Source organism: Salvelinus alpinus, chromosome 35 (assembly GCF_045679555.1).
Source record: "Salvelinus alpinus chromosome 35, SLU_Salpinus.1, whole genome shotgun sequence".
In the NCBI taxonomy this organism is placed as follows: Eukaryota; Metazoa; Chordata; class Actinopteri; order Salmoniformes; family Salmonidae; genus Salvelinus; species Salvelinus alpinus.
The window spans coordinates 6,896,122-6,923,008 of NC_092120.1; the positions used below are offsets into that span (position 1 = coordinate 6,896,122).

A 26,887-nucleotide genomic window follows, 5' to 3' on the forward strand; every position below is an offset into this window, starting at 1 on the left:
GATAGCTAAATGTTGGTGTCACGTGCCCTGTCAATGAGCAATGTTCTGAAGTAAAGCTGCTTAACTTTGGGATATGTTTAGTTGGAGCTCTCTCTACAGTAAAATGATTCACCCTAATTTATGAAGCAGTTATGTAGCAGCTATACAGAATAATAAGCACACTTATTTGGACGTTAATGACAAAACTGAAACATACTCATTTTAATTTTGCGTTTCCAAAATACATGCATTTAATGCACATTCATTGCTGGTAAAGTGGTATTTATTTTGAAACTGACAGGAACCACTATTCGCGGGGACGCGGTTCCTAGCCGGATGTATTTTGCGTGGGAACTCGAACATGGCGATCCACTGTAGCAGAACATGCCTACAATATTTGATACATCTGGCCCACGACAATGTTGACTTCAGGCTACCGGTATGCATATCAATGTCGTACCTCTCTGTCAAACTATAAATGTTGTGTTATTTCTCTCCATCTCTAAAGATCTGGGTGTCTCATTACGGCATTTATCCCCATACATTAGCTTGCTAAGCTAGTAACGTTACAAGCTGCAAGCTGTCATGTTTGAATTCTTCAGAAATGTTCAGATTGTATTTCTTGTACATCGTAACATTACAGGAGATTAGGTCGCTGCTGTCCCTCAGGGGCAAACCGTTTGATCCAGGTGAAAACTTCAAAGAAAAGGTAAAATAAGTTATTGTCCATATGTATTATTTGCCTGATAGCCATACCAATTTTTAAAAATGTATTTAACCTTTATTTAACTAGGCAAGTCAGTTAAGAACAAATTCTTATTTACAATGATGGCCTACCAAAAGGCCTCCTGCAGGGACAGGGTCCTGGGATTAAAAATACAAATAAATACAATATAAATATAAGCCAAAACACACATCACAACAAGAGAGACACTACATAAAGATAGACCTAAGACAACAACATAGCAAGGCAACAACACATGACAACACAACATGGTAGCAACACAACATGGTAGCAGCACAAAACATGGTACAAACATTATTGGGTACAGACAACAGCACAGAGGGCAAGAAGGTAGAGACAACAATTGATCACACAAAGCAGCCACACCTGTCAATAAGAGTGTCCATGATTGAGTCTTTGAATGAAGAGATTGAGAAAAAACTGTCCAGTTTGAGTGTTTGTTGCAGCTAATTCCAGTTGCTAGCTCCAGCGAACTGAAAAGAGGAGCGACCCAGGGATGTGTGTGATTTGGGAACCTTTAACAGAATGTGACTGGCAGAACGGGTGTTGTATGTGGAGGAGGAGGGCTGCAGTAGATAGGGGGGAGTGAAGCCTAAGAGGGTTTTATAAATAAGCATCAACCAGTGGGTCTTGCGGCGGGTATACAGAGATGACCAGTTTACAGATGAGTATAGAGTGCAGTGATGAGTCCTATAAGGAGCATTGGTGGCAAATCTGATGGCCAAATGGTAAACAACATCTAGCCACTCGAGAGCACCCTTACCTGCCGATTTATAAATTATGTCTCCGTAATCTAGCATGGGTAGGATTGTCATCTGAATCTGGGTTAGTTTGGCAGCTGGGGTGAAAGAGGAGCGAGTACGATTGGAAACCAAGTCTAGATTTAACCTTAGCCTGCAGCTTGGATATGTGCTAAGAGATGGACAGTGTACCGTCTAGCCATACTCCCAAGTACTTGTATGAGGTGACTACCTCAAGCTCTAAACACTTAGAGGTAGTATTAACATCTGTGGGAAGAGGTGAATTCTTTTTACCAAACCACATGACCTTTGTGGGTAGAGAGAGCTTGTTGGACACTGAGAAAGCTTTGCGTTTAACACAAAATTCATCTGCATATACATGGATGTGAGGGCTTCCTACTGCCTGAGCTATGTTGTTGATGTAAATTGGGAAGAGCGTGGGGCCTAGGATTGAGCCTTGGGGTGCTCCCTTGGTGACAGGCAGTGGCTGAGACAGCAGATTTTCTGACTTTATACACTGCGCTCTTTGAGAGGTAGTTAGCAAACCAGGCCAAAGACCCCTCAGAGACACCAATAATCCTTAGCCGGCCCACAATGAAGGGAGAAGTTGGCCATGTGTCCATGCATAGGCTACTCAAATCCTAAAATCTGCTGTTCTTCTCCCCAGTCTCCATTCTGGCGCCTGAATGGCTTGTCAGAGGAAGATGTCAACAGCATCATGGCCAGAACTGTTTGTGCAAAGTAAGTGAGACAGATCAACAATGGAGTTGCAATGAAAAGAGCTAGATGGGTACTGCAGCATTGCTCATCAGCCCTTCTCTTCTGAGGTGATTCTCAACTTGAATGTCACAGTAATTGTAATTACCTTTTTGTGGTTATTTGTTTATTACCAAGGTCTGCATTTGAGCTGTGGGGTCATGGCAGAACACACATTGAACTCAGGACCTCGCTCTTGAAATATCCAACAGAGAACATGGTTTGTGAGAAATTACATTACTATCTAAATAGAGGGCAAACCACTCCACTAATGTGGAGTATCTAATGTGTGTAACTTTACCCCTCCCAACAGTCACCCTTCCTACAAAAAGACTCCACATACAAAATCAACGTCTACACTTTCAACAAGACTCTAGAGTTCGAAGATAGAATTAAGAAGATAGATGTGAGTATGATACACTTGACTTGGTCCAAGTAATTTGTACTTAAGATTGAGCCCAAAAAAGTAAATTTACTCTACCTTTTGTACTGCACTATTGTGTTAAAGGCAGGCACTGATATGCAGTATGCACCATGACACCTGGACAAGTTACCCTGTGGTCTTCCTCCCCAAGGCAATGGAATATCTCTCCTTTGAGGGAAGGGTCAATCTAAGGAACCCTAAACACATCTTCTGTCTGTTGGAGGACTATGGAACTGACCCTAACAACATCCCAGACGAGCCTCTCTACATCTACTTTGGGAGATGGGTGAGGCAGTGTGCTGTGTGCTCCTTCATTTCTGTGTCATTATACAAATGAGTAATGACTATTACTCATTAATGTTGTTTACCGCAGTGGTTGTTAACCTTCTTTGGTTCCCAATCACATTTTGGTCTGCCTGAAGTATTCCCTCTTGTGAAACTTATCATGAGGCCTACGTCCTTATGAGTCTTCCCAAGTCCCCCGTGTATAAGCCAGGTACCAGGTTGAGAAGCACTGTTTCATTTAATGATAAAGGTAAGCCTATATCTGATCTTGTCTTATCAACTGTATGTTCCTTAGATTGCAGATGGCCAGCGTGAGTTGATTCGCTCTCACAGTGTGAAGAACAGGCACTTCATAGGTAACACCAGTATGGACGCTGGGTTGTCTTTTATCATGGCCAACCATGCCAGGGTCAAAGCTTACGACCTGGTCTACGACCCCTTCGTTGGGACTGGTAAGAGAAAAGTTACTTTTGGTCTTTGAACTGACACTTGCAGAAATACACTGCATCTTAGCTGAACCCAAGGCTAGTCTGTGCTTATTGGATATTTTTTCTCTCTCTCAGGTAGCCTCCTGGTTGCATGCTCTCATTTTGGTGCATATGTCTGTGGAACAGATATTGATTACAACACCATCCATGGGATAGGTAATGTCCTAGAAATGGACTTGTTTACTTTCTCTTATTTTGGAACCCAGAGCTAAATATCTTGTGCTTTGGCAAGCGAGTTTATCCATTTATATGATGAACATTATGTTGGTTATGCTCTTTCTATCATCTTTTTAAATACTTCAATTTTTCCTGTGCTCATATTCATGCTCAAATCCAATTGTATTGTCCTATAGGCCTAACACTTGATACGTGATATGATTACAACTAGGACCGGGACGATAACCACAATCTAAATATTCTTTCCATGGCAAAGAAATCAAGAAGTAGATCAAACTCTACTGGTCCTTTTACACCTGTGTGCATGTAAAATATTTTGTGCTATAGCTTGGAAAATAAATAAATATGAATCTGGATGACAATATAATGTTTCCAACATTTAGGGCTGTTTTCCTAAAGAAGTTAAAACCGCTTCGTATTTTGTTTCCTTGCCACGATACTAAGGAGTATCGCGATACTGGTATTGTCCCAGCCCTAATTACAACCCAGTGCGTTGCTGTATAATAGTATTTTGGTTTATTTTTCAGGCAAAGCGAGTCGTAAGAACCAGAAGTGGAGGGGTCCAGATGAGAACATCAGAGCCAACCTGCGTCAGTACGGCTCAGAGAAGCTGTATGTGGACGTCCTTGTGTCTGACGCCTCCAAGCCTATCTGGAGGGACGGAGTGCTCTTTGACGCCATCATCACTGACCGTACGTTCTTATCCTAGAGCTCTGTGTGTTCTCTTCCCATGTAGGGTCCTCCATCCTGTAATGTCTCCTGTACAGTCATACACAAGTAAAACGTATTAGTCTGTTGAAGTCCACATTCTTTGTGATTTGTTCAGATTTAAATCTGTTCAAATTTCTTGTCTTTCATTTTTGTGTTTAATTCTCAGCCCCCTATGGGATTCGGGAGTCAACCAGGAGAACAGGCTCTCAGAAGGACAGTGTAAACAGTGTGAAGTCATCTGAAGACTAGTACGTCTTCATCTTCCTCTTGAGTCTGTGTTGTTTATAGTGCTTTGTATATTTGCTCAGTTTTGAAAAAGACGGCCTATAAAACTTGAAAAAAAGCTAAGATACACTAGAGATATATAAAGTCCTCTCATGTGTAAAGGCATCTTCACTGCAGTAACAGACTCTTTATCTTTCATCCAGTGTTGGGGACAGCCATGTCCCCGTTTCCATGGCCTACCACCTGAGTGACATCTTCACTGACCTGTTAAACTTCTCAGCTCACCACCTGGTCATCGGGGGGCGGCTAGTCTACTGGCTACCAATCTACAGGCCAGAGTGAGTATTGTTGTGTTTGTTTATTTGTCAGGGACCATTCACAACAACCCCAGTATTGCACCAGAGTTATCTACATACAGGAGCATGGTTAATATCCATCTGTGGTCCCTGGATACAGCACTTCCTGTTAAAGCTCTATAGTCTGAATTGGTCAAATATTCCCATCTGGTGTTGTTCAGTCTAATGTATCGTCATGGTGTTTACATGGGTTTGAGCTCACAGATGTATCATCTACACAGTCTCCCTCTTCTCTATGTGTAAACCAAATAGCACTGTTGTGATGTCGGATAGATACAAACAGCATTTGATAAGACCTTATTGCACACAGGGTCAACCTCACCAGTCAGCTGTTTTTCCTGCTGATAGATGCTGTTGTTTTTTCCCTTTACCCTGTTAGACCTTATCCTACTCCTCTTCTGTTCCTCTAGGGATGTAGATGTTAACCCAGGCCCTGCAGTGCCTAGCTCCACTCCCATTCCCCAGGCCCTCATTTGTTGACTTCTGTAACCGTAAAAGCCTTGGTTTCATGCATGTTAACATTAGAAGCCTCCTCCCTAAGTTTGTTTCATTCACTGCTTTCATTCACTCCGCCAACCCGGATGTCCTAGCCGTGTCTGAATCCTGACTTAGGAAGGCCACCAAAAATCCAGAAATGTTCATCCCTAACTATAACATTTTCCGACAAGATAGAACTGCGAAGGGGCGGAGTTGCAATGTACTGCAGATATAGAACTCTTCAGGATGTCATACTATCCAGGTCTGTGCCCAAACAATTCAAGCTTCTACTTTTAAAAATCCACCTTTCCAGAAACAAGTCTCTCACTGTTGCCGCTTGTTATAGACCCCCTTCAGCCCCCAGCTGTGCCCTTAACACCCCGGCCGTCCTACAATCTAAGCTAGATGCCCTCAATCTCACACAAATTATCAAGGAACCTACCAGGTACAACCCTAAATCCGTAACCATGGGCACCCTCTTAGAGATCATCCTGTCCAACTTGCCCTCTAAATACACCTCTGCTGTCTTCAACCAGGATCTCAGCAATCATTGCCTCATTGCCTGCATGCGTAATGGGTCCGCGGTCAAACAACCACCCCTCATCACTGTGAAACGCCCCCTAAAACACTTCAGTGAGCAGGCCTTTCTAATCGACCTGGTCCGGGTATCCTGGAAGGACATTGACTTCATCCCGTCAGTAGAGGATGCCTGGTTGCTCTTTAAAAGTGCAGCATTCCCCATTCAAAAAATGTAGAACTAAGAACAGATATAGCCCTTGGTTCACCCCAGACTTGACTGCCCTTGACCAGCAAAAAAACATCCTGTGGCGTTCTGCATTAGCATCGAATAGCCCCTGCGATATACAACTTTTCGGGTAAGTCAGGAACCAATATACTCAGTCAGTTAGGAAAGCTAAGGCTAGCTTTTTCAAACAGAAATTTGCATCCTGTAGCACTAATTCCAAAATGTTTTGGGACACTGTAAAGTCCATGGAGAATAAGAGCTTCTCCTCCCAGCTGCCCACTGCACTGAGGATAGGAAACATTGTCACCACCGATAAATCTACGATAATCGATCATTTCAATAAGCAATTTTCTATGGCTGGCCATGCTTTCCACCTGGCTTCCCCTACCCCGGCCAACATCTCAGCACCCCCTGCAGCAACTTGCCCAAGCCCCCCCCCCCCCTTGCTTCTCCTTCACCCAAATCCAGACAGCTGATGTTCTGAAAGAGCTGCAAAATCTGTATCACTACAAATCAGCTGGGCTAGACAATCTGGACTCTCTCTTTATAAAATTATCCACCGAAATTGTTGCAACCCCTATTTACTAGCCTATTCAACCTCTCTTTCGTATCGTCTGAGATCCCTAAAGATTGGAAAGCTGCCGCGTTCATCCCCCTCTTCAAAGTGGGAGACACTCTAGACACAAACTGTTATAGACCTATATCCATCCTGCCCTACCTTTCTAAAATCTCTGAAAGCCAAGTTAAAAAAACAGATCCCCGACCATTTCGAATCCCACCGTACCTTCTCCACTATGCAATCTGGTTTCCGAGCTGGACATGGGTGCACCTCAGCACCTCAGCCACGCTAAAGGTCCTAAACGATATCATAACCGCCATAGATAAAAGACAGTACTGTGCAGCCGTCTTCATCGACCTGGCCAAGGCTTTCAACTCTGTCAATCACCGCATTCTTATCTGCAGACTCAATAGCCTTAGCTTCTCAAATGAATGCCTCGCCTGGTTCACCAACCACTTTGCAGACAGAGTTCAGTGTGTCAAATCGGAGGGCCAGTTGTCCAGACTTCTGGCAGTCTCTGGGGGTGCCACAGGGTTCAATTCTCGGGCGACTCTTTTCTCAGTATATATCAATGATGTCGCTCTTGCTGCTGGTGATTCTCTGATCCATCTCTACGTAGACGACACCATTCTGTATACATCCGGCCCTTCTTTGAACACTGCTAACAAACCTCCAAACGAGCTTCAATGCCATAACACTCCTTCCGAGGCCTCCAACTGATTTTAAATGCAAGTAAAATGAATGCATGCTCTTCAACCGATTGCTGCCTGCACCTGCCCGCCAGCCTAGCATCACTACTATGGACGGTTCTGACTTAGAATATGTGACAACTACAAATACCAAGGTGTCTGGTTAGACTGTAAACTCTCCTTCCAGACTCACATTAAGCATCTCCAATCCAAAGTCAAATCTAGAATCGGCTTCCTATTTCGCAACAAAGCCTCCTTCACTCATGCTGCCAAACAGACCCTCGTAATACTGACTATCCTATCAATCCTTGACTTCGGCGATGTCATTTACAAAATAGCCTCCAACACTCTACTCAGCAAACTGGATGTAGTTTATCACAATGCCATCCGTTTTGTGACCAAAGCCCCATATACTACCTTCCACTGCAACCTGTATGATCTCGTTTGCTGGCCCTCACTACATATTGGTCACCAAACCCACTGGCTCCAGGTCATCTTTAAGTCTATGCTTGGTAAAGCCCGGCTTATTTCAGCTCACTGGTCACCATAGCAAAACCCACCCGTAACACACGCTCCAGCAGGTATATTTACTGGTCACCCCCAAAGCCAACACTTCCTTTGGCCGCCTTTCCTTCCACTTCTCTGCTGCCAATGACTGGAACGAATTGTAGAAATCACTGAAGCTGGAGTCTCATATCTCCCTCTCTAACTTTAAGCATCAGCTGTCAGAGCAGCTTACCAATCACTGTACCTGTACACAGCCAATCTGTAAATAGCACACCCAACTACCTCATCCCCATATTGTTACTTATCCTCTTGCTCTTTTGCACCCCAGTATCTCTACTTGCACATCGTCTGCACATCTATCTTTCCAGTGTTAATGCTAAATTGTAATTATTTCGCCACAATGGCCTATTTTATAGCCTTACCTTGCTACTCTTCTACATCTGCACACACTGTACATAGATTTGTCTATTGTGTTATTGACTGTGTTTGTTTATGTGTAACTCTGTGTTGCTGTTTTTGTAGCACTGCTTTGCTTTTTCTTGGCCAGGTCGCAGTTGTAAATGAGAACTTGTTCTCAACTGGCCTACCTGGTTAAATAATGGTGAAATTAAAATAATTTAAAAAAACAATAGAGGGCAACAGTCACAGCTTACACCCTGATGAAGTGTTGCTACTGTACTAGATCTGCTTAACGAAGCATTCTAGTTTAGATACAGGCTTTTCTCCCTGCACCTCTTCCCCTCATAAGCATCATATTCTCTGTCAGGACCAGGGGTTTATTCCCGTCAGTACATCTCATTCTCTGTCCCATAAAGTCTTCAGGCCTGGGGTTAGTGGTGTTCTGGTCAGTGTGCAGGTGTCCTGGGGTATATTGGGTGTATTGTTCCATACAGCTGGTTTACTGTGTGGACAGGATACAGGCCCCTGGGCCCTGGGACTCGTGGCCACTGATTACAGAGCAGGGTCTGAGCATCAGGAAGATGAGACCAGACCATGCACCACAGCCCTGTGAAGTTTCTATTACACCTCCCGCTCACCTCCAGCAGTTCCCCCTGACTGTCTGTGACACACACACTGGAGTTCCCCACACTGACTGGCTGAGACAAGGAAAGGGAGAGAGGGCTACAGCCCTTAGCATTGATGGTTGAGGGAGAGAGAGAGTGTGTGTGTGTCTGTGTGCCTCTGTCTGACTGACTGACTGTGTGCCTCTGTGTGTGCATGTGCTCTGCTCCTCACTCCGGGTGTGTAACTACCTAGCAGTTCCTGACCCTGTCTCATTCAGGGCAGCGTGCGAAAATAAACCCATGAGGCCAGTCGTGCTAATTGGCTGACACTAACCAAACACAGCCTGTCTCCAGGTCCTGATCTGTTCAACACTGTTGAAACATTAATGGTAGATGTCTAAGCTGGTTAGATTTAGGTGGTCCTAAGTCTGTCCTGAGAGAGCGATCTATACTACACCACTAGATGTCACCATTTACCAATGACTGTTACTGCAGAGGACCTTTGACATAGAACAGGGTGACTAAATGGTCCAAGGGGACAGGGCTGTGTAGCAACATGCTTGTTTGTAAACACTGGTGTCACAAAGGGGAGTTGCAGTGCAGCTGCTGTAGGGAAAAAACGATTTGCTGTGTTGTGTTACTGTTATGTTGGGCTGGGGTGGGACCAGACGCAGGCCAATACGGGGTCCCCTAACACTGGTCACAGGCCTGAGTGATGAGGTCCCCCAAGCTGGCCAATTAAAACATTTCCGCCGTCATCATGACGAGCACTGCCTTGCCCCGTGCCTCAGCTGCCTTTCAGTGTTTCAATTAAATCTGTGGCTTTTCAAGCTCATTAGTCACTCTCTTTCTCCCCCCTCTGATGCTGTGTTTAAGTTTGAACTAGTTCAAAACTTTTCCAGTCATGGCGTGGTCTGTTGCCATTTCCTCTGCTGCAGCGCCTTGTCAGGAACCGGACCCATTATCTCTGAGGCTAAAGCATAGAGATAGATAGAGGACTCATCTTTATATCTGTGAAATTATGGCATCTGTGACAGCATGGGCAGCGCCATTTAGGCTACAACCCATAGGAATCGCCTCCGAGTTGACTACTTTAAAATAACCGAAGCATGGTGGAAGCCCTCAATGGCGCTGCCCTTGCTAAAATGACCTTTTGGGCACTCGAGGTTTCTATAATTCTCTATGGGTTAAAGTCATAAGCCAGACGGCACTAATGAAGCAGAGTGCAAAGCTAGCAGGAAGCTGATGGGGTTTGAACCCCCATGGTTGGTTTTACCGGGTTATCAACTTCCTTTTGTCTACAACACTCCTGCTGCTGCCTTACTAAGAGACAGATCCTTGTGCTTAATGCCGGTGTCTATCTGACCTACAGTATACCATCAGGGCTCTACAGTGCGACCATTTTAATCGCATATGTGCCTAAATATTTTGCTGTGCGACCTGACATTTTTTATTTGGAGCACCAGAGCGGCAAAAAATAAATGAATAATAATAAGATAATTGTTGCAAGTATTCACTGTGCGGCAGCCCCTGAGTGGCATGGAGAATACACGGAGTGCAGATTCATGACTGTCACCCTTGCACCATTGCTACAAAGAAAACGGCTTGTTACGTCAAATATATTTAATTGTGCTCCTAAATTTCTTTGTGTGCTCCTACATTTTTCACCTTAGGCGCACACATGCCCCTTGTCAACAACAAAAAAGTCAGTTTAGAGCCCTGACCAGGAAATAAAGGTAGAAGACATGGGCTAGTCTACTGCACCTCAGCCTACTGGGCTTAAATGGCCTCTAACCTGACCCCTAGTCTGCCTGCTATCACATGAGGTTGGTGGCACCTTAATTGGGGAGGACAGGCTCATGGTAATGGCTGGAGCGGAATTATTTGAATCGTATCAAACACATGGTTTCCATTGATTCTGTGCCGGTGCACCCTGTGTATAGCCTCGCCATTGTTATTTTACTGCTGCTCTTTAATTATTTGTTACTTTTATTTCTTATTCTTATTTTTTTTTGTGGGGGGGGTTTATTTATATACTGCATTGTTGGTTAAGGGCTTGTAAGTAAACATTTCACTGTAAGGTCTACACCTGTTGTACACCTGTTGTATTTGGCGCATGTGACATACATTTTGATTTGATATGTTTGATGCCATTCCATTTGCTCCCTTCCGGGCATTATTATGATGCGTTCTCCCCTCAGCAGCCTCCTGTGCTGCTTATAAGCACCTGCACAGAGGTTTCAACTCTATATTTGTCTGAGGATGGAAAAAGCTGTATTGAAAGTGAAAGGCGCAGCCCCACCCATCTTTAAATGAAACTGCCAATATGGCAGATCCAGCTTCCTAGTAATAAGAGGTGATTGGCAGGATGAATTAACGCCTGCTTTGTTCAGGGTGCTCACCGAAGCGTGCACGCACACACCACAATACATTAGATGCCTGTATTCCACAGTGGCCATGGCAACCCAGGAGACAAACAGTAGGGTGAAAATCTGGCCCAGCGTCAGTGTGGTGCTGGTAGGAGAAAGTGCTAAATATGCAAACAAACACTCTCTCGTAATCTACCTGTACTCATAATAACGGGTACACTGCAGTCATCCATTTAGTTAGTTGCTTACTGTTACAACTGCAGCTCCTGATCCTAATCTCTCCGAACCAGTTGTTCTGTAAACACTAGCGAGAATCTCACAAAATTAGGAACCACCCGTGTCCAGTTTGACGTCAATACTATTCATAATAACTTAGTCCTTCGCCCTGTCTAGTGCATAGAAATTAACTAAACCAAACATTTGCTGTGTTACATTCTACCCCCCATAAAGTGTTAACTAAGGTATAGTGCAGTGTGTTACATTCTACCGCTCATAAAGTGTTAACTAAGTCTACCATCCATAAAGGTGGTAAAACGGCCCATGTGGAAGGTCCAGCTACCCAGTAATAAGATGTGATTGGCAGGTAGAAGGAACGCCTTGCTTTGATCACAGTGCTAACAAACATAAACCACACACAAGAGGCCTGTATTCTACAGGCACTTGCATTCAATAGCATCTATTAATCACATGTATTATTATGAATAGTACTGATGTCAAACTGGAGAGCCAAGGACACAGGTGGTTTCTAATTTTGTGAGATTCTATTTAGTGTTTACAGAACAACTGGTTCTGAGAGGTTAGGATGAGGAGCTGCAGTTGTAACAGTTAGCAACTGTATCAAAATGGATGACTGTAGTGGAGCCATTTGAGTACATGTTGCATGGATTGCCAAGGCAAAAGAATATGAAAGTGTGTATTCTTATTTTTAATTGATGTAGTTCTGTACCTGTCGATTAATGTTATGTATTATGTAATTTTAGGTAGTTCTGTCCTTCAGCTGTCTATTAATGTCAAGTTTCATGGACCCCAGGAAGAGTAGCTACAGCTTTGACCCTAGCTAATGGGGATCCTAATAAATACAGTACCTTGCCCTGGACAGCTTTAGTTGTGGTGCTTGGCCGACATGCGCGCGAACACACACACACATGCATACACACACACACACACACACACACAGAGCGCTCCTGACAAGACAACGTTTTTCCCCATATCTTAAATCTAATCTAGTTCACCTTTTTCACAGCGGCTTTTGTCCACTTCAGACATGGTCAGTAAAGGCCTGGAGCTGAGAGAGAAATGGCCTAGAGTTGGGAGCGGGAAAGAGGATAGAGAGTGAGCGAGAGGGAGGGAGGAGAGAGCTGATCTGGGTTGAGTTTAATGGAGAGAGAGCTGACTTGGCCTGGATGTAGTGTAATTTTGAGGGGATTACATGGAGGCTAAGGCTGGTCTACTCTGCAGGTGAGTGTATGGTGAGATGCAACCCATCAACCCTTTAGACTTATTGGTTCATGCTACAGTACAAGACCAGCTGTTTAAAAATGTACTCAACCATGATGATTCACCAGTAGAGTGTGTGTTTGTAGGTACTGTGAAGAGATGGTGCCCCTGAACGCCTGTCTCAGACTGGTCAGTAACTGTGAACAGACCCTTTCCAGCCACACCTCCAGACGTCTCATCACCATGGAGAAGATCAAGGAACCAGAGGTGGGTGTCTGTCTGTCCTTCCATCTCTGTGTGTGTGTGTGTGTGTGTGTGTGTGTGTGTGTGTGTGTGTGTGTGTGTGTGTGTGTGTGTGTGTGTGTGTGTGTGTGTGTGTGTGTGTGTGTGTGTGTGTGTGTGTGTGTGTGTGCTTTTCCTTTTGTACTACCCTGTGTGTGTGCATCTGGCCTCTGTGACTGTGCTGTTACGAGCGTGTGTATGCATTTGAGTGGAACGTCACCCATTTCGAAAGGGTAGATGGATCCCTTTGTGAATATGATTGCAACACCATATAATTGTAGGTTTTTGTGTTGCGCTTACTATGAATTACATACATGTATCTAAAGAGTAAAGTACCCATGTTTGTGCCGTGTTTGTATGTACGAGCATGCACATAAACTCAGCAAAAAAAGAAACTTCCCTTTTCAGGACCCTGTCTTAAAAAGCTAATTTGTAAAAATCCAAATAACCACAGATCTTCATTGTAAAGGGTTTAAACACCGTTTCCCATGCTTGTTCAATCAACCATAAACCATTTTTATTTTATTTTATTTATTTCACCTTTATTTAACCAGGTAGGCCAGTTACAACTGCGATCCGGCCAAGATAAAGCAAAGCAGTGCGACAAAAACAACAACAGAGTTACACATGGGATGAACAAACGTACAGTCAATAACACAATAGAAAAGCTATGTACAGTGTGTGCAAATGTAGTAAGGTTAGGGAGGTAAGGCAATAAATAGGCCATAGTGGCAAAATAATTACAATTTAACATTAACACTGGAGTGATAGATGTGCAGATAATGATGTGCAAGTAGAAATACTGGGGTGCAAAAGAGCAACAAATAAATAATAGTATGGGGATGAGGTAGTTGGGTGTGCTATTTACAAATGGGCTGTGTACAGTGATCGGTAAGCTGCTCTGACAGCTGATGCTTAAATTAGTGAGGGAGATATAAGTCTCCAGTTTCAGTAATTATTGCAATTCGTTCCAGTCATTGGCAGCAGAGAACTGGAAGGAAAGGCGGCCAAAGGAAGTGTTGGCTTTGGGGATGACCAGTGAAATATACCTGCTGCAGCGTGTGCTATGGGTGGGTGTTAATATGGTGATCAGTGAGCTGAGATAAGGCGGGGCTTTACCTAGCGAAGACTTATAGATGACCTGGAGCCAGTGGGTTTGGCGACAAATATGTAGCGAGGGCCAGCTAACGAGAGCATACAGGTCGCAGTGGTGCGTAGTATATGGGGCTTTGGTGACAAAACGGATGGCACTGTCATAGACTACATTCAGTTTGCTGAGTAGAGTGTTGGAGGCTATTGTAAATGACTTCGCTGAAGTCGAGGATCGATAGGATAGTCAGTTTTACGAGGGTATGTTTGCGAAATAGGAAGCCGATTCTAGATTTAATTTTGGATTGGAGATGTTTAATGTGAGTCTGGAAGGAGAGTTTACAGTCTAACCAGACACCTAGGTAGTTGTCCACATATTCTAAGTCAGAACCGTCCAGCGTAGTGATGCTGGGCAGGCAGGTAGTTGCGGGCAGCAATTGGTTGAAGAGCATGCATTTAGTTTTACTAGCATTTAAGAGCAGTTGGAGGCCACGGAAGGAGTGTTGTATGGCATTGAAGCTCGTTTGGAGGTTTGTTAACAGCGTCTGCGTAGAGGTGGATCAGAGAATCACCACCAGCAAGAGCCCGACAATTGAACCCTGTGGCACCCACATAGAGACTGCCAGAGGTCCGGACAACAGGCCCTCCGATTTGACACACTGAACTCTGAGAAGTAGTTGGTGAACTACCAACTACCAAGACAAACCAAGGCTATTGAGTCTGCAGATAAGAATGCGGTGATTGACAGAGTCGAAAGCCTTGGCCAGGTCGATGAAGACGGCTGCACAGTGCTGTCTTTTTTTTCTTCTTTTTTTTTACCCCCTTTTCTCCCCAATTTCGTGGTATCCAATTGTTAGTAATTACTATCTTGTCTCATCGCTACAACTCCCGTACGTGCTCGGGAGAGACGAAGGTCGAACGCCATGCGTCTTCCGAAACACAACCCAACCAAGCCGCACTGCTTCTTAACACAGTGCGCCTCCAACCCGGAAGCCAGCCGCACCAATGTGTCGGAGGAAACACCGTGCACCTGACTACCTTAGTTAGCGCGCACTGCGCCCGGCCCGCCACAGGAGTCGCTGGTGCGTGATGAGACAAGGATATCCCTACCGGCCAAACCCTCCCTAACCCGGACGACGCTAGGCCAATTGTGCGTCGCCCCACAGACCTCCCGGCTGCGACAGAGCCTGGGCGCGAACCCAGAGTCTCTGGTGGCACAGCTAGCGCTGCGATGCAGTGCCCTAGACCACTGCGCCACCCGGGAGGCCACAGTGCTGTCTTTTATCTATGGCGGTTATGATGTCATTTGGGACCTTGAGCGTGGCTGAGGTGCACCCTTGTCCAGCTCGGAAACCAGATTGCATAGTGGAGAAGGTACGGTGGGATTCGAAATGGTTGGTGATCTGTTTGTTAACTTGGCTTTCGAAGACTTTAGAAATGCAGGGCAGGATGCATATAGGTATGAAACAGTTTGGGTCTAGAGTATCTCCCCCGTTAAAGAGGGGGATGACTGGGGCAGCTTTCCAATCTTTAGGGATCTCAGACGATACGAAAGAGAGGTTTAATAGGCTAGTAATAGGGGTTGCAACAATTTTGGCGGGTAATTTTTGAAAAAGAGGGTCCAGATTGTCTAGCCCAGCTGATTTGTAGGGATCCAGATTTTGCAGCTCTTTCAGAACATCAGCTATCTGGATTTGAGTGAAGGAGAAGCGGGGGGAGCCTTGTGCAAGTTGCTGCGGGGGGTGCAGAGCTGTTGGCCGGGGTAGGGGTAGCCAGGTGGAAAGCATGGCCGGCCATAGAAAAATGCTTATTGAAATGATCAATTATCGGTGGTGACAGTGTTTCCTAGCCTCAGTGCAGTGGGCAGCTGGGAGGAGGTGCTCTTATTCTCCATGGACTTTACGGTGTCCCAAAACATTTTGAAATTGGTGCTACAGGATGCAAATTTCTGTTTGAAAAAGCTAGCCTTAGCTTTCCTAACTGACTGAGTATATTGGTTCCTGACTTCCCTGAAAAGTTGCATATGGCGGGGGCTATTCGATGCTAATGCAGAACGCCACAGGATGTTTTTGTGCTGGTCAAGGGCAGTCAAGTCTGGAGTGAACCAAGGGCTACATCTGTTCTTAGTTCTACATTTTTTGAATGGGGAATGCTTATTTAAGATGGCGTGGAAAGCACTTTTAAAGAATAACCAGGCATCCTCTACTGACGGGATGAGGTCAATATCCTTCCAGGATACTCGGTCCAGGTCGATTAGAAAGGCCTGCTCGCTGATGTGTTTTAGGGAGCTTTTGACAGTGATGAGGGATGGTCGTTTGATCACTGGCCCATTATGGACGCATGCAATGAGGCAGTGATTGCTGAGATCCTGGTTGAAGACAGCAGAGGTGTATTTAGAGGGCAAGTTGGTCAGTATGCTTGCTATGAGGGTGCTCATGTTTACGGATTTAATGTTGTACCTGGTAGGTTCCTTGATAATTTGTGTGAGATTGAGGGCATCTAGCTTTAGATTGTAGGACGGCCGGGGTGTTAAGCATATCCCAGTTTAGGTCACCTAACAGTACGAACTCTGAAGATTGATGGGGGGCAATCAGTTCACATATGGTGTACAGGGCACAGCTAAGGGGGTTCTATAACAAGCGGCAACAGTGAGAGACTTATTTCTGGAAAGGTGGATTTTTAACAGTAGAAGCTCGAACTGTTTGGGCACGGACCTAGCTAGAACTCTGCAGGCTGTCATACTATCTCTGCAGCAGATTGCAACTTCGCCCCCTTTGGCAGTTCTATCTTGACGGAAAATGTTGTAGTTGGGAATGGAAATTTCAGATTTTTTGGTGGCCTTCCTAAGCCAGGATTCAGACACGGCTAGGACATCAGGGTTGGCGGAGGGTGCTTAAAGCAGTGAATGAAACAAACTCAGGTAGGAGGCTTCTGATGTTAACATGCATGATACCAAGGCTTTTACGGTTACAGAAGTCAACAAATGAGAGTGCCTGTGGAATAGGTGTGATGCTGGGGGCTACAGGGCCTGGGTTAACCTCTACATCACCAGAGGAGGAGTAGGATAAGGGTACGGCTAAAGGCTATAAGAACTGGTCATCTAGTGCGTTGGGAACAGAGAATAAAAGGGGCAGATTTCTGGGTGTGGTAGAATAGATTCAGGGCATAATGTACAGACAAGGGTATTGTAGGATGTGAGTACAGTGGGGGTAAACCTTGGCATTGAGTGACGATGAGAGAGGTTGCATCTCTGGAGACACCAGCTAAGCCAGGTGAGGTCTCCCCATGTGTGGGGTGTGTGACAAAAGAGCTATCTAAGGCATGTTGAGCTGGACTAGGGGCTCTACAGTGAAATAAAACAATAACTAACCGAAACAGCAGAAGACAGGGCATATTGACATTAGAGAGACGGATGTGTAGCCGAGTGATCATAGGGTCCAATGAGCAGCAATAGGTGAGTCCGGGAGCCGTTCGGTAGTCGCTACTATGCTAGGCGAGTGGGAGGTACGATGCTCAGAAAGCTAGCGGGCTGGGGCTAGCAGATGGGTCTTCGGCGACAACGCAACGGAAAAGCCTGTTGGAAACCTCGTCGGACGATTACGTCGTCAGACCAGTCATGATGGATCGGCGGGGCTCCGTGTCGGCAATAAAGGGTCCAGGCCAATTGGCAAAAGATGTATTGTAGCCCACGAATTAGCGGGTATACTTCTTCAGGCTAGCCGGAGATGGGCCTAGCTCGAGGCTAGCTCAAGACCAACTGGTGCTTGCTGCAGGACAGAGGCGTTAGCCAGCAGTAGCCAGCTAGCTGTGATGACCCGGTGTAATTGCCCAGAGCTTGCGGCAGGAATCCGATGATGTGGTGGAGAAAATGTGTCCGATATGCTCTGGGTTGATATCGCGCTGTGCAGACTGGCAGGTATTGACCGAGCTGAAGCTGGCTGGTGTCCGAGCTAAAGGTGAAGACCGCTAGCCGTAGCTAACAGTGACTACTAACTAGTAGCTAGTTAGCTAGCTAGCTGCTGATGGAGGTTCCAGTTATAACATATAAAAATAGCAGATCCGTAGCACATTGGGTTGCAGGAAAGTATATTTAGATCGTAGGTGGAAAGTGAGATTAAAATATATACGGGGGGAAAAACGATGAAACCAACTATTTACATGGGACAAGACAAACACACGTCCGACTGCTACGCCATCTTGGATTGTGATTAACGAACATGCACCTGTGAAACGATCGTTAAGACACTAACAGCTTACAGACGGTAGGCAATTAAGGTCACAGTTAAGAAAACTTAGGACACTAAAGAGGCCTTTCTACTGATTCTGGAAAAACACCAAAAGAAAGATGCCCAGGGTCCATGCTCACCTGCGTGAACGTGCCTTAGGCATGCTGCAAGGAAGCATGAGGACTGCAGATGTGGCCAGGGCAATAAATTACAATGTCCGTACTGTGAGACACCTAAGACAGCGCTACAGGGAGACAGGATGGACAGCTGATCATCCTCGCATTGGCAGACCACGTGTAACAACACCTACACAGGATCGATAAATCCGAACATCACACCTGCGGGACAGGTACAGGATGGCAACAACAACTACAACACCAGGAACGCACAATCCCTCCATCAGTGCTCAGACTGTCCGCAATAGGCTGAGAGAGGCTGGACTGAGGGCTTGTAGGCCTGTTGTAAGGCAGGTCCTCACCAGACATCACCGGCAACATTGTCGCCTATGGGCACAAACCCACCGTCGCTGGACCAGACAGGACTGTCAAAAAGTGCTCTTCACTGACGAGTCGTGGTTTTGTCTCACCAGGGGTGATGGTCGGATTTGCGTTTATCGTCGAAGGATTGAGCATTACACCGATGCTTGTACTCTGTAGCGGGATCAATTTGGAGGTGGAGGGTCCGACGTGGTCTGGGGCGGTGTGTCACAGCATCATCGGGCTGAGCTTGTTGTCATTGCAGGCAATCTCAACACTGTGCGTTACAGGGAAGACATCCTCCTCCCTCATGTGGTACCCTTCCTGCAGGCTCACCCTGACATGACCCTCCAGCATGACAATGCCATACTGCTCGTTCTGTGCGTGAGTTCCTGCAATACAGGAATGTCAGTGTTCTGCAATGGCCAGCAAAGAGCCCTGATCTCAATCCCATTGAGCACGTCTGGGACCTGTTGGATCGGAGGGTGAGGGCTAGGGCCATTCCCCCCAGAAATGTCCGGGAACTTGCAGGTGCCTTGGTGGAAGAGTGGGGTAACGTCTCACAGTAAGAACTGGCAAATCTGGTGCAGTCCATGAGGAGGAGATGCACTGCAGTACTTAATGCAGCTGGTGGCCACACCAGATACCAATTGTTACTTTTGACCCCCCCCTTTGTTCAGGGACACATTATTCCATTTCTGTTAGTCACATGTCTGTGGAACTTGTTCGGTTTATGTTTCAGTTGTTGAATCTTGTTATGTTAATACAAATATTTACACATGTTAAGTTTGCTGAAAATAAATGCAGTTGACAGTGAGGTCGTTTCTTTTTTTAATGTTTACTATGAGTTGTCTGTGTGTGTTCTTTAAACGTACACGCGCAATACAACACAGTTACAGTTAAGGGGGATGTCGATGGTGCTTCTCTCGAGGTCTGCAGTAAACCTCAGCATCTGGCTATGATTGGCTTTTTTTTATATACAGCACTTAAATGACTTAATCACACATTTTATGGAAAAGAATCCATCTTTGGATTTGACAACCTCTTCACTTAAAAACACCAAATTGTTCCCATAAAGGAAAGCCCTGTGCGAATCACCGCATGCACACACACACACACACACACACACACACACACACACACACACACACACACACACACACTCTCTGGAATCTGACTCTGACTCCCAGTGTCCCAAACCTTAAACATATATATATCATAGCATGCTACTATATATAGATACAGTTCAACAAATCAAAAACATTTTTATATATATATATATTTATATGAGATATTATTTTCTTCAAAGTAGTCACACTTTGCCTTGATGACAGCTTTGTACACTCTTGGCATTCTCTCAACAAGCTTCATGAGGTAGTCACCTGGAATGCATCTCAATTAACAGATGTGCCTTGTTAATTTGTGGAATTTCTTTCCTTAATGCGTTTGAGCCAATCAGTTGTGTTGTGACAAGGTAGGGGTGGTATGCAGAAGATATCCCTATTTGGTAACATACCAAGTCCATATTATGGCAAGAACAGCTCAAATAAGCAAAGAGAAACGAGTGTCCAGCATTACGAGAGTCCATCATTACTAAGACATGAAGGTCAGTCAATCCATAACATTTGAAGAACTTTGAAAGTTTCTTCAAGTGCAGTTGCAAAAACCATCAAGCACTATGATGAAACTGGCTCTCATGAGGACCGCCACAGGAAAGGAAGACCCAGAGTTACCTCTGCTGCAGAGGATAAGTTCATTAGAGTTACCAGCCTCAGAAATTGCAGCCCAAATAAATGCTTAACAGGGTTCAAGTAACAGACACATCTCAACATCAACTGTTCAGAGGAGACTGTGTGAATTGAATTGCTGAAAATAAACCACTATTAAAGGACACTAACAAGAAGAAGATTCTTGCTTGGGCCAAGAAACACGAGCAATGGACATTAGACTGGTGAAAATCTGTACTTTTGGTCCACATTTCAGATGTTTGGTTCCAACCGCTGTGTCTTTGTGAGATGCTGAGTAGGTGAACGGATGATCTCCGCATGTGTGGTTCCCACCGTGAAGGTGTGATGGTATTGGTGTGCTTTGCTAGTGACACTGTCAGTGATTTATTTAGAATTCATGGCACACTTAACCAGCATGTCTACCACAGCATTCTGCAGCGATACGCCATCCCATTTGGTTTGTGCTTCGTCGGACTATCATTTGTTTTTCAACAGGACAATGACCCAACACACCTCCAGGCTGTGTAAGGGCTATTTGACCAAGAAGCAGAGTGATGGAGAGCTGCATCAGATGACCTGTCCTCGACAATCACCTGACCTGGTTTGGGATGAGTTGGACTGCAAAGTGAAGGAAAAGCAGCCAACAAGTGCTCAGCATATGTGGGAACTCCTTTGTTGGAAAAGCATTCCAGGTGAAGCTGGTTGAGAGAATGCCAAGATTGTGCAAAGCTGTCAAGGCAAAGGGTAGCTACTTTGAAGAATTTCAATATAAAATATATTTTGATTTTATATTATATTTTATATTTGTTTAACACTTTTTTTTTGGTTACCATATGATTCCATATGTGTTATTTCCTCGTTTTGATGTCTTCACTATTATTCTACAATGTATAAAATAGTAAAAATATTTTGAGTAGGTGTGTAGGTGTGTCCATCCCTTTGCTAAGACACTCCAAATTGAGCGCAGGTGCATCCAATTACCTTTGGTCATCGTTGATGTCACTACAACTTGATTGGAGTCCACCTGTGGCCAATTCAATTATTTATACATGATTTTGAAAGAAACACCTGTTTATATAATGTCGCTCAGTTGACGGTGTATGCCAGAGCAGAAACTATACCATAAAGTCCAAAGAACTGTCCGTAGAGCTATATACCTGGGGAAGTATAAAACGTTTTCTAGAGTACAGTGGTCTCCATTGGGAAATTGAAAAAATATGGAACTAGAGCTGGCCGTCTGACCAAACTGAGCAAGAAGGACCTTGGTCAGGGAGGTGACGAAGAACCCGATGACCACTCTGACTGAACTACAGAGTTCCTTGGCTAAGATGGGAAAACATGCCAGAAGAACATGCCAAAGGTGCTTCTACAAAAGTATTGGGGTGTGAATACTTATGTAAATTATATATTTCTTTACTTCATTTTCAATACATTTGCTACATTTTCTAAAAAACATTGTTTGTTATTATGGGGTACTGTGTGTATGATGGGTCAGACAAATAAATCAGGCTTTAACACAACAAAATGTGGACTAAGTCAAGGGGCGTAAATACTTTCTGATGACACTGTATTCAGTGGTGTCAAATTATTGACACCCTTGATAAAGATGAGCAATAATGACTGTATAAAATAAATAATTCAAATACTGAGCCTCTAAAATGACACAATACATTATTTACAATTAATTTATGTTGTGCACAAAATAATCTGAAACAATCAAAAGTAACTGCAAATGCTTTGAAGTTTGGAGTATTTGAAAAATTTATTTTATACAGTCATTGTTTTTTTATCAAGGGTGTCAATTTGGAACCCAACTGTTTATCACATTTCCGTAGTCTCCTCCTGGCAGGCTGTATCTAGCAATGCTGCTCAACCCAGTCTTCAAAGGCTTCTGCTTTAGAGGCTGAAGTGGTAAAAATCTAATCAAGACAGGCTTTACTGACTGGGCCGTGAACCTGGCCCTTCTCCCCGTCCTCCATATATTGTGATGCGATGTTGGCTCAAAGTTCAGTCTAAAACTGACTATATGACTATTTATCCAATCAGAGGTAAGGATTTGCAATAGCTAGAAAGCTGGAGAATGTAGGCTACCATTCATATTGAGATCAAATCCATGTTTATTGTTTGCGTACACAGTTTAGCAGATGTTATAGCGGGTGCAGCGAAATGGTTATGTTACCGGCTCCTTACAATAAAATAAATGCTAAGATTCTTCTATTGGTTCTTAAATCAATTAATGATTGTGCACCCCAATACATGTCAGACATGCTTTTTAGTTATGTAACCAGTAGGTCCCTCGGGTCCTCTGGCACTGGCCTTTTAACTGTTCCAAAGCTTAGGACCAAGACTATGCCCCCAGCCTCTGGAATAGCCTGCCAGAGAACCTGAGGGGGGCCGAAACTGGACATATTTAAAAGGGATCTTAAAACACACATTTTTAGCTCAGCTTTTCCTTAGGGTGCTTTTTAGTCTTTCAGTTTCTATTGTTATTACTTAGTTTTCTATCCTTTGATTTTTGCTAATCTATAAAATATGTAAAACTGAAAATTTTAGATAAGTATTCAGACCCTTTACTCAGTACTTTGTTGAAGCACCTTTGGCAGCGAATACAGCCTCGAATCTTCTTGGGTATGAAGCTACAAGCTTGGCACACCTGTATTTGTGGAGTTTCTCCCATTCTTCTCTGCAGATCCTCTCAAGCTCTTTCAGGTTGGATGGGGAGCATTGTTATCACAGCTATTTTCAGGTCTCTCCAGAGATGTTTGATCAGGTTTAAGTCCAGGCTCTGGCTGGGCCACTCAAGGACATTCAGAAACTTCTCCAGAAGCCACTCCTGTGTTGTTTTGGATGTGTGCTTAGGGTCATTGTCCTGTTGGAAGGTAAACCTTCGCTCCAGTCTGAGGTCCTGAGCGCTCTGGAGCAGGTTTTCATCAAGGATCTGTCTGTACTTTGCTCCGTTCATCTTTGCCTCGATCCTGATTAGTCTCCCCGTCCCTGCTGCTGAAAAACATCCCCACAGCATGATACTGCCACCACCATGCTTCACCGTAGGGATGGTGCCAGATGTGAGGCTTGGCATTCAGGCCAAAGAGTTCAATCTTGGTTTCATCAGACCAAAGAATCTTCTTTCTCATGGTCTTAGAGTCCTTTTATGTGCCTTTTGGAAAACTCCAAGCGGGCTGTCTTGTGCCTTTACTGAGAAGTGTTTTCCGTCTGGCCACTCTACCATAAAGGCCTGATTGGTGGAGTGCAGCAAAGATGCTTGTCCTTCTGGAAGGTTCTTCCATCTCCACAGAGGAACTCTGGAGCTCTGTCAGAGTGACCATCGGGTTCTTGGTCACCTCTCTGACCAAGGCCCTTCTCACTCGATTGCTCAGTTTGGCCGGGCAGCCGGCCAGCTCTAAGAAGAGTCTTGGTGGTTCCAAACTTCTTCCATTTAAGAATGATGGAGGCCACTGTGTTCTTGGGGACCTTCAATGCTACAAATGTTTTGGTACCCTTCCACAGATATGTGCCTCGACACAATCCTGTCTCGGAGCTTTACGGACAATTCCTTTGACCGCATGGCTTGGTTTTTGCTCTGACATGCACTGTCAACTCTGGGACCTTATATAGATGTGTGTGCTTTTCCAAATCATGTCCAATCAATTGAATATAGCACAGGTGGACTGCAATCAAGTTGTAGCAACATCTCAAGGATGATCAATGGAAACAGGATGCACCTGAGCTTAAATTTCAAGTCTCATAGCAAAGGGTCTGAATACTTATGTAAATAAAGTATTTCTGTAAATTTGCACAAATAATAAAAAATAAAAAAATAAAAAATGTTCGCTTTGTCATTATGGGATATTGTGTGTAGATTGCTGAGGATAATTTTTTTTTAAATCCATTTCAGAATAAGGCTGTAACGTAACAAAGTGGGAAAAAATTAAGGGGTCTGAATACTTTCCGAAGGCACTGTATGTATACACCGGAACAATTTACACAAGATGTACTAAGAATGATGTGTACAGCAGTAAATATATTAGTGAGCTATGTCAATAATCCAGTGTGTAAATACGATATGCTGTGGGTATAAACAGTCACTAAATACAAAGTACAGTAGTAGAATTATTAGAATGAGCTATGATGGAAATAGAGTATTTTAAATACTCAGTGGGAAATGGGAAGTGTCCAGTGGTTCAATGTCTCTATGACATGGGACAGCAGCGTTGGGTGTGTGTGTGTGTGAGAGAGTTTGCAGTGTCAGTTTGTGTGAATTTAACTGCTTCCATTCAGAAGTGATGTTTGTGTTTTTAACTCCTACCACGGAGCACTTTGAAGTTAGTTGCTGAGCTTTCCTATTCTGTGTTGAATGGTTTGGTGTATGGTCGTGTTGGGAAATGTTCAGATTTGGGACAGGTTTGTGAACTCTAGGCCTATCAATGACTACCAGATAGAAAAGAAAACCTGGAAAACTTTGACCCTCTGTGGTTATTGAATAGCCCTGCTCTAAGGAAGTATTAGGAGCTTCATATCTGGGATTGCTCTTTAAGCTCTTGGATGTGGTGGAGACTGAAGGAAACTATCTCTAGGTCCATGACAGGTTGCCTGGCAGTGGTAACCAAGGCCGACAGAGAGAGGTTGCGTTGACGAATGGCATGCCAGCTGTGGAGTCATCCCTGCTAGCACTCTGCATCCCCGACACCTCGTTACTCCTCATCCCTCCCGCTCCATCCAACTGTCCGTCCGCCCCGGCACATTCTTGCCTGCAAACACTGCCTAACAACCTGGCCAAAGCCCTAACCAGGACAATATGAGGAACTTAACACTCTGCTAACATTTATTATTGTTACACTGAGCTTGTGACGGCAAGGAGAGGAATACAAGGTGAACATTTTATCCTGTGGTTGTTTGGTTAGTTTAATGGGATACCTGGCAGAGGTCTGATATCATGTGGTTTCTTTCTTCCTTCACCTGTGTTCAAAGGCATTTTTATGACGCTAAATTTGTTTAGTTAACTGATGTTGTAGGTGAATTGGTTCTACTTTGTGAAGGCAAACCCTCACTTTTTTCGCAAATGTAAGAGGTATAATTGTACTAAGAACTTTCTGTCATTGGTATATGGGGCTAAATTGTATTTTCTCTCTCTATAGGAGACAGATGCGCTGGCCCACCTGTCAGACCCTCACTTTAGCCCGTACCAAGGCCACAACGCCTTCAGGGAAAAGTACTTCAGCGGCATCAGCAAGAGGACATTGACAGGAAAGGAGGAGACCAACAAGATGGCCACCAACGGTGGGGAGTGATGTAAGGATCACAGGATGGCCCAATTCCAAATGGACCTCTAAGCCAGTATGCAATTGTGGAGAGGATTTGACCGGTGCAATCGATATGGTAATAACTCCACCTTGCTGTTTGATAGGCTAGGTGAAAGTTTCACCATATTGCATATACAAATCGAATCCTCAGAGATCTGCACAAGAGCATTAGGTGAAGGTTCTAGGGGTCCATTTAGGATTGGGCCGACACCTGCCTATGGTTTACAATGGACTCCATGGGGACATAGGGCTCCCTGTTTTAAATGTCTCATTTTCTATTCAAATATGTTTTTTATTGTTTGATGTTTATTGCCCTTTGCGTAATAATGAGTGTGAATTGTGAACGAATAAACACCATTTTAAAATATGTATTTATTTATTTATTGGATACAGGAGATTTAAGGGCTCTCAATGTTCTACATCTTTCTGTGTTTTGTCTTGTCCCAGCAAGCACATTATCAGACTTGATTCAAGAGGGACCTAAGTGTCTAGAGAACTGTTAAAGGGCTTTACTTTCAGGCAGCTGTATCCATGTACCAGAGGGCATTTAGATAACAGTTTGACAGTATCCCTGCAAGATTCCAGACGAGACGAGGGACAAACTTGTTTCTCACAAGTCGTTTCTCAAGCTTTTATATCCGGACATTTTAAAGAAACTAACGGTTCCTTATTGTAAAGACACAGAATAAGTTTCTGAAGTGCCAGCCATGGTTGGTTTGTTGTTTTGCCATCATTGGCAGAATCTGGGACATACTCAACTGTGTGTTCTTTCAGTGAAGGTGTTGTTTATCTAATGTTGGCTCTGAGAAGTGATGCCATCATCTTGGCCACCCTGCATGGTCCAAGCCTTGGGGGTGTTGTGTGAAGTGATGTCTGTGTGACTGAAGGAATTACTTTTGTGGAGGGGGCCTGGTATTTGTGGGGGGCAGTGAGGACGGTGGGTATGTCTTAAATGGCACACACTTTCCTATACTGTTTAGTGCTCTACATTTGACCAGAGCCCTATGAGCGTTTTATATAGGAAATAGGATGCCATTTGGGACGCAGCCTGTATCATACCAGTCTACCTTTGACAATATGGATAGAGTGAGAAGCATCCTAACTGTCTGTAGTT

At 44.4% G+C, this 26,887-nt stretch overlaps 1 protein-coding gene across 1 annotated transcript; it reads left to right on the forward strand.

The window, feature by feature from the left end:
• Window positions 1-34: 34 nt before the first annotated feature.
• Window positions 35-26,140, forward strand: LOC139564289 (tRNA (guanine(10)-N(2))-methyltransferase homolog). The gene is made up of 13 exons (XM_071383690.1): window positions 35-418; window positions 623-688; window positions 2,132-2,205; window positions 2,359-2,440; window positions 2,534-2,626; window positions 2,796-2,930; window positions 3,225-3,381; window positions 3,493-3,573; window positions 4,122-4,286; window positions 4,472-4,553; window positions 4,734-4,868; window positions 12,820-12,940; window positions 25,609-26,140. The coding sequence occupies exons 1-13, from the start codon at window positions 341-343 to the stop codon at window positions 25,759-25,761; spliced, it is 1,422 nt and encodes a 473-aa protein (XP_071239791.1). The 5' UTR covers window positions 35-340; the 3' UTR covers window positions 25,762-26,140.
• The last annotated feature ends 747 nt before the right edge of the window (window positions 26,141-26,887 follow it).